Consider the following 8532-nt stretch of genomic DNA (forward strand, 5'->3'; position numbering starts at 1 on the left):
TGGCATTCCCCCCCCCCCCTTTTTTTTATTTATCCATACCTGGAAAAGCAAATTTCACTTTATCCAGACATTTCAAATCTGCATTAGAATCCTTGATGTAACGGATACAAAAAAGAAAAAAAGGGAGCAAACACTCCAGTAAAATAGTCACAGAGCTTCAATAAGCACCAACTGAACACATGTAAGAAAAAAGGAGGAATTTATTGTATATCGTCTATGTACATTTTGAACTAAATCAGAAAAGATCAGCACAATATCATCACTCAATTTTGAAGTTTTCACCTATGAACATGATCAAATACCCATGGCAACACACCAAACATGGACAGGAGTGTTTTGACAATTTTGGTTCAACTTGACATCATCATCATTCTCCCACTTTCCATCTCTCTCTCTCTTTTTTCCGCTACACTTCTACCCATGTTAAACAGTAGCAGCAACATTTCTGGGGTGCACAGCCAATGACCCAAAAGAGAAAAAAAGAAAAGAAAAAGAAAATCAACCTGTAGGAGAAAAGGGGGAGGGGGGATAAATCGACCTCAGTGCAGAGGGCCCAGTGTTTGAGACGGCATGCAAAACGGACATGAAACATGACACATGGTTCAGGTGATGGCTTCGACAAACATTAACTAACGCCCTTGTGGACATAACAGTGCAGAGCCCATAGGTGACGAATATCAGTGTAATACTTTCATAGTCTTGTCCGCAGAAGTAGAATGAAAACATGCAGTTCCCCGCTTGCGGCACGTCGGTGCTCCCAAGGTTCCCCGCGTCTACCTGCACGTTCGACGTGATCCGCCAAGAGTTTGTCTGTTTTCCTGGTTTAAAAAAAAAAAAAAAAAAAAAAAGGAGCCAGTGGCAGTATTTAAGATCAACACCAAGTCCTTCTGTATTCCAGTGTCAAAATGAGGAGGAGATGGAGACGTCACCCCGGGTAGAAACGGGTATACGCCAGGAGAAAAAGGTTCAGTAGTACCACCAGACTGCCATGAAAGGAACAACCATAAACTCCAGCAATTAATGTTTGTTAGCACAGTTAGAAACCATGCAGACAGGTTAAAAACAAGAGATCCGTCAAAGTACCGTCCAATCAAACAAACAAAAAAAAAGCATCAATATGTCACACTGGAGCTGTGGCATATAGAGGAGGAGAAAAGAAAAACGCACGTTTTATATACAAATAAATCACATGTACCCATAATCAGTAGTGTCTAATGTCAAAAGAAGAAAAGCCATTATGACCTCTTTACACCAAAGCATAATTCAAAATGTACTTTTTGTTGCCGTTTCATCACGGCCTCTCGGAGCGCACGAAGCCACCGCCAGGGTTAACGGCTACATTCATACTCACACTGAGCATCACACCAAATGAATGAAATAACCCCCTTCAACCTCGGCGTCTACACTCTGGTTTGTCGCGTCTCGTCTCACAGTGTTATAAACTATAAACAAATAAATAAAACGGTAAAACCATCCCATCAAACATAACCCCTGCCACTTTTTTTTTTTTTTTTCCTTTCCTCCAAACTAAAATTCAGGGCTGGACCACATCTCATAAATGTGATTCCTGCAGGCGGTCGGGAAGCTACAGCGGAGTGCGACCACGGGTTAGACCAGATATTTTACATGAACTGTAGGAAGACGTACAACTGTTTGTATCCTGGTTAAAATCAGGATTACCACAGCGGCGATTGCTAAACGTCAGAATGATCCGAGAGCTCGACTCGGGTTAAACGTTCGGCGCATCTCTCCTCAAGCTTCCCACAACAGTCTGCTGGACGTTTGGCTCTTTCCTTCTCTTGGAACTGATGAAGCTGAAGTTTAACACCTTCTCAGCTCTGACCACTAATGCACTCGACTCAGGGGTTGATGATAACCACTCCAAAACGTTGACTGCTGCCACTTTGTGGCTAATTTGGAGGCATGGTAGGGTCACTGTCCATTTGGAAGACTTCTTTTTTTTTTTTTTGTGAAGTGCACCAGTCCCTCCTGCAGGAGAGACTTAGTACCTGAGAGAAATTACAAACTGTAAGCTAGCTGATCTTGAAACAAGAAAGGCTGCTCCTCTCAGAGCAGCCAGTCTTTTTCCCAGTGGAAAAAGACGCATCTTCACAAGGTAACTTTACCTTTGCTCTGAGGTCCATTTGCACAGCTGGGGCCAAAACAGTCGTCTCTGGGAAACAAAACCTGGACAGTGTAACTGGACATGTTCCCATTGTGCTTTCTTGCCTGTAATTGTTTCAACGGATGGAGATGCGGAGGTCCACAGTTTCTCTTCCTGAGATCTTTGCTGATTTCGTTTGGATTTTCAACGATGCCACATAAGGAAGCAACTTGTCTGAAGTGTCGTCTTAAAACACAGCCGAACGCGTCGACACCTTTCGAAGATGCAGCGTCGTCTTCGTCATCCGGGTTTCTTAAATTTGAAGAAACTTTGAATGTTCTAGCGTTTTGCAAGTAAAAATAAGTTTAGCATGACGGAGAGAAAAACAGTTGTGTTTTCCTACAGCGAATGCAGACATCTGGTTTCACCCTGTGGTTTCTTTTTGCATCATACTCCAGTGGGGCAGATTAGAAAACAATCTGGCTGTTCATGCTTCATTTCAAACGACAGATTTCTTTGTTTCTGAATAAATTGTCTAATGAACTACCGCCTGTTTTTAGAAGGCGCCGTCTTGGAAACATGCTCGACGTCCAGCCACCTTTTACACACAAACGCATAAATAGAAACAGTACTTCAGCCCCTGTCCTCTCCTTCACACTCACTCACACGACGGCGAGATATTGCTAAAAAAAACAAAACAAAAAAAAAAAAACACAGCCGGAGTGTTACTTCTGAAACATTAAAACCCACAAAAGAAGCTCCTCTGGAAAACTTTTAAGATCCATCACTGAACCTAACGGGTAAAAAGAAAATGGAATTTAAAAAAAAAAGTCACTGTACAGTAATTCCTGCCCTGGTGAATGAAAGGAGGTTGAGTGTATGCTATTAACAGTGGTAGTGTTGTAGTGTGGCCATTGGGTTAGGAGGAGGAGGAGGAAGGAGAGGGATGGGTGACTTTCAGTAGTTTTGGCTAAAAAGGTGAGGTAGGCCTTGTCACAACTTGGAGTGTGGCTTTAAAACTGGCAGGGTTGTTGGTTTCTTTTTTTTTTTGTTTTTGTTTTTTCTCCATTTGCAGTCTGTCTTTAGTGTTTGTTTCCTATGGGAGTGTGGTCGGGTTGTGCGTCTCTAGCGCGCCTCGCTGGCCGCCGCCGCTCACATCTTCACGTCCTCCTCCACGCTGAGCTGAGACAGAGTCTTCTTGATGCGCAGTGCCGTCAGTCGTGCCGCGCCGTTGGCGTACCAGCACTCCCGCATGATCTTCCCCATCACACGCAGCGACTGCAAGGTGAAACACACACACAGGTCAGTTTGAGAATAAAAAGCTTAAAAATGCATATAAAGTTACTTTTTGTACCTAAATGTAGGAAATCCATTAGATTTTGGTTTTTTTTAGGTGATAGACACGTCTTTAAACTTTACCTACTTTAAGATGATTTAAAAAAAAATCTGACCTTTGTTGATTTGAAAACTCCTGCAATTTAACTTCTTGATCTAAAACAAACCGGCCTGCAGCTACACTGTCTCACAAAACGTCCTAATGAAAGTAAACATGAATGTTGCAGAGATTTTAAACATTAAACCAAAATAAAATGGTGGCTAACTGTGAAGTGGAAGAAAAATGATTTAAATCTAAGAAGTGTGGCAGACACGCTGTTTTTCACCCCCTTGAGGTTAATATTTTATACAACCGTCCTTTTTGCTGAAATAAAAACACCAAATCTCTTGAGATAGGTCAGGACTTTGACTGGGCCACTCCAACACAATGCTTTAAACCAATGGTGTCCCAATCTTTTGGCAAAATAATCATGTTTAAAGCATTTGGTGGCCACAAAACTAAATAAAAAAAATGGCTAACTTTCTTGAAGTATTTATTTTTTCTTTTTTAAATTACTAATAAACCAATCATGCAGGATTTTTATTTTAGCAAACACAATAGTAAGGGTTTTGTACATTACTGTAGATCCAAAACTTAAGTTACTTCGTAAATTTTCTTAGCTTGCGTTTCCTACTGGGGACTTTGTGTAGCTTTTGGGTCAAAGAGTCGGCAATAAACAAATACTCGTAAAGACGACATTTCATACAAGTCCGCTGGTTAACCAAACTCTCTTCCTATGTGGCCTGCAACTACTTTTTAGACAACCTCGACGTGAAATACCTCGTAGCTCTGCCACCAGTTGGGAACGTTGGGCCTCAGTTTCTGATCACAAACCACCTTCCTCATCTCCTCTATGGACGGGTCAGAGGGCACGAGGTCATAGTAGGGCAGCTGGTACTCCTCATGTATGCCTGTGGAACAGAGTGAAGAGGTGGACAGTCTCTTATTGAATGTTCCTGTCCAGGTTTCTTTATCATCCAGCTGCGGCTGCAGGTCTTACCTCCGGTGTTGCAGCGGCGCGCGATCTCCCAGTACACCAGGCCCAACGCATAAATGTCGGCGCACTTAAAGGAATCAAAATGTTTCATGTTGATGGTTTCGTCTAAGACTTCTGGAGCCATGTACCTGGAAGGGTTCAGAGAGAACAAAGGGGTTTGAACTACAGAGAATTCTGACAAAAATCAGAAATAAAAGATGTAGCAAACCCTGAGGGAAGACCTTTGGGATCAACAATGAGCCGCTAAAAGTGGAAGCAGTTACCTCTTAGTGCCCACGCGCTGGTTCGGTGCTATATCGATTGTGTCTGTGATGGACTCGTGGCGGACGGCCAGGCCCAGGTCAGCTATAGCACAAGTGCCGTTCTTCTTAACCAGGATATTTTTAGACTTGAGGTCCCGATGAGCAATGCCGGGCTTACCTGCAGGAGAAGCGTCATGAAACGAGACGAAGACGGAGGAGGAGGGTGTGTCGTTTGGAAAACCTAAGAGAGTTACAGACGGTGTTAAGTCTCACCCTGAGTGCCGAGGATCTCCATGTGGAGGTGCGCCAGGCCGCTTGCAGCCGAGAGCGCCAGCTTGATCATGCCCTCGATGGTGACGGAGTAGCGGTTCAAGTAGTCAAACAGAGAGCCGTGCTCGTGATAGTCCGACACCAGCCACAGCTGCGTCCATGTGCCGTTGTCTAAAGGAAACCGAAATAGATCAAACCGGATTAATGGGTCATTTCACTCATCTTCAACTTTTAGCTTCTTTCCGTTTGGTTGCGTCAGCCCTTACACAGAGCTGTAATATGGGTTAGAAGTCTGATTATAACCACCTTTATTGTCTGCTGCGATGAATCCCAGGATGTTTTCGTGCCGAAGCATGATTGTCTGGTAGATCTCGGCCTCTCTGAACCAGGAGCGCTCCTCTCTGGACGAGAAGATCTTGACGGCAACGTCTCCGCCTCTCCACTTTCCTCGCCACACCTCTCCGAAACGGCCCTTCCCTATTATCTCCTGCAGCACGATCGTCCTGGCAACCGTCCGCTGCACAAACAGCGGCAGCCCTGCAAGGAGCAGGCCGTGTGAGACATGTACGGAAGAACAGACCCGGTGTTCTATAAACAGGCGGTGCGTACTGACCAGAGCCAGATCCTGAGGTGGACATATCATAGATGAGATCCTGCAGGGTTTTGTCCTTGGCCAGGTACAGGTGGTCGCAGGAGGGGTCCTCCACCTCCAGCCGCTGTCTGTGGCTGTAGGCTCTCTGGTGATACTGGAAGAGGAACACTCCAACCATCAGCAGCACACAGAGCAGGAACACGGGCCCCGCTATGACCGCAACCAGCTCCACTGGCCCCCAGGAGCTCCCCGAGGTCACCCACTCTCCAGTCGTCGGGTCTTCACGCAAAAGAAAAAAGAAAAAAAAAAGAAAAGGAGGCAGAAACAATTAAATATTAAAAACCTTCAGCTTGGAAGCTGTTAGAAGTGCAACGACGACGGTTTTTACCTGGGACTTTCAAGTCAATACTGTTGCAGTAATCTACAAAGCAGCAGTGAACGTTCAAGTGCCCTTCGGCGCTCTTGCAGTAGATGGGGGGAGTCATCTTATCGGGGTCTAGGCAGTGCCGCAAGAGCACATCTTTCCCATCGGACTTGTACGTTGAAACGAGGCAGGCGCCTTCTGTCTTGCACTCGCCCTTGTTACAGTTTGTGCAGTTGCAGTATAAAGCTGCAGAAAGAGACACAAACGTGCATCATTTACAGGTAAAAAAATCTGAGACCTGTTGGCGTGCACTGGTATTCAAGTCTTTCTGAGTCGACACTGTAGGATTTTAAGCTGCAATTAAAATCGCAAGGCTCTTGGTGAACGTCTCTGCCAGCTTTGGACGTCTACAGATGGATCATTCCACTCGATTAAAGGAGATCCACAGATTCTCCTGCTTGAGCTGTGGATTTCTACAGCTCCTCCAGAGCAACTGTCAGCCTCTTGGTTGATTCTCCGATTAATGCTCTACCTGCCCGGCCTCTCAGTTTAGGTCAGGGGTCTTCAGCCCAGCTGCAGTGGAGTTTTGATCTATAAAACCTTTCATGTACTTTTTGGAAAGAAAAATGGAAACAAGATTTTAGATAGTGGCAAAAAGAGGTTTGTTTTTGCTTCTAATTTGTTGCTTTGTGCGTCATTAGGCTGATAATGTACTTTTAAAAAACAGTACCTTGTTCATTGTTTTTAAGACTAGGTGGTCATTCTCTCATTTACTTTATTTTATTTAAAAGCTAAATAAAATAAGATTTGACATTTAGTTCTGCAATACCTAAAACAGGGGTGTCAAACTCCAGTCCTCGAGGGCCGGTGTCCTGCAACTTTTAGAAGTGCCTCTGCTGCACCACACCTGAATAGAATAATTAGGTCATTAGCAAGGCTCTGGAGAACTGAGGAGATAATTAAGCCATTTGATTCAGGTGTTTTGTACCTGTGGCACATCTAAAAACTGCAGGACAGCGGCCCTTCAGGACTGGAGTTTGACACCCCTGACCTAAAATATCTAATAAAATGTTGTAATTTTAAAATCTAAAGTACCATCTCTTTCTAAAAGTTGTTTAGGTTTTGCAGCTCAAAAACGTTTTATTTTGCAGGGCGAGGCAAAACCCCCCAAAAATGGCTCTTTGGATCGACTTGTGAATCTTTAAACACTATTGATTGAACAGTTTTATTTAGGAGGGTTAGAGTAGAGGGGACGTGTTATTTTGAACGGCTAGTGACTCGGCTAACAGCGAGTAGTTGGTTAGAACAGACTAGAGACATTTAACTTGGCATTTGTGGTTAAAATGCTTTCTGATAAGCAGGATGTGATTCAGAACAGTGACAAGCCAGCATAGAACCTGCACACGATTACCGCAGTAATTAACCTGTAATATTCTGTACGACACGCACTATGTTACAACAGAGAACAAGTAGTAACAGCACCGGAGAAACAACCTGAGGAAATGCATCAAATCCGAACGTTGGTGTGAAGCAGCCACACCATTAACCATGCTGCTACTTGCCATGCTTCAAGTCTCCATTCATTTTCACCAACAGGTGGCGTCCTTGAGCCAAGTTTTACCTTAAAAAGATGGAACCTGACAACTAACAATGTATTATCTGCAATCAAATGCTAATAAGCTTCAGGATTTTGGCAGGTGACCCACGCTCTACTTTGTCACATAAAGATACATTAAAACGTGACAAAGTGAAGAAGGATAAGAGGTGTAACACCTTTCCTCAAAAACTGTACCCATCTTATCCAGCAGGGGGAGACCTCACCTCAGAATCTGAACACAAATTACTGAGTGGGCCCCGTTCAATTGTGGGTAGTTTATGATGTGTAGATCATCATCATCATCAGCTGCAGCAGCAGCAGCCAGACGGCCCCGGCGGCCCTGAAATCAGATCTCTCACTGCAGATGAACCCAAACACGCAGAGTGGATTCAGACCCGCCCAGAGGGACACACAAAGTGAAATCCAACAAGGGAAAAGGGCCTCTGCCAAATCCCCGATGCAGCAGAAGGTCTTTCTCATCGTGACACTCTGTTCGAGACTCTGTTCGAGCTAATAAGACAAGACTTCTGTTAAATGCAACACACTCCTGCAGAGAGACCCCACTAACAGGAACCCAATGGACGTGCTACCGCAATAAAACCAAGGTTGTCCAATAAACATACACACACAAACGCAGTTAAATTAGTTCAATGCCAGTAAGTCTGCAAAATCTAAAAAAAAAAAAGAAACTAGAAAGAAAAAAAAAAAAAAAACAGCTTTCCGAGTTTCCCATCCGACCAACAGCCACAAACTTGATTAGATTTTCAGAGAAATGTGATTTTGAGTCATGGCACACATGCTTCTCATTTAGGTAAGGTCAGCAAAAAGGGCTTCCTCCAACTTATTCTGCTCTCTCCATGCTTGCAGGACAGTATCAGTAGCTTTACCCTTTAAAAAGCAGGGAAAACACAAATGCCAGGCCCAGAAATGATCCCTGGTAGAAATAAAGGCTCAACTTTAATCCCTCCAGACTAAAAAAAAAAAAAAAAGG

General features: G+C 44.0%; 1 protein-coding gene across 1 annotated transcript in view; it reads right to left on the reverse strand.

Annotated features, from left to right (window-relative positions):
* Window positions 1-182: 182 nt before the first annotated feature.
* acvr1ba (activin A receptor type 1Ba) overlaps window positions 183-8532 on the reverse strand; it is a 22123-nt gene continuing 13773 nt past the window's right edge. The window contains exons 2-9 of the mRNA XM_008413667.2: window positions 5969-6190; window positions 5602-5859; window positions 5295-5525; window positions 4992-5159; window positions 4740-4896; window positions 4480-4604; window positions 4260-4390; window positions 183-3382 (exon numbers count right to left, since the gene is read on the reverse strand). Coding sequence (XP_008411889.1) covers window positions 3257-3382; window positions 4260-4390; window positions 4480-4604; window positions 4740-4896; window positions 4992-5159; window positions 5295-5525; window positions 5602-5859; window positions 5969-6190 — 1418 coding nt within the window. The 3' untranslated portion in view covers window positions 183-3256. The remainder of the gene's footprint in view (window positions 3383-4259; window positions 4391-4479; window positions 4605-4739; window positions 4897-4991; window positions 5160-5294; window positions 5526-5601; window positions 5860-5968; window positions 6191-8532) is intronic.

Source organism: Poecilia reticulata, linkage group LG7 (genome assembly GCF_000633615.1).
Source record: "Poecilia reticulata strain Guanapo linkage group LG7, Guppy_female_1.0+MT, whole genome shotgun sequence".
NCBI classification, from domain to species: Eukaryota; Metazoa; Chordata; class Actinopteri; order Cyprinodontiformes; family Poeciliidae; genus Poecilia; species Poecilia reticulata.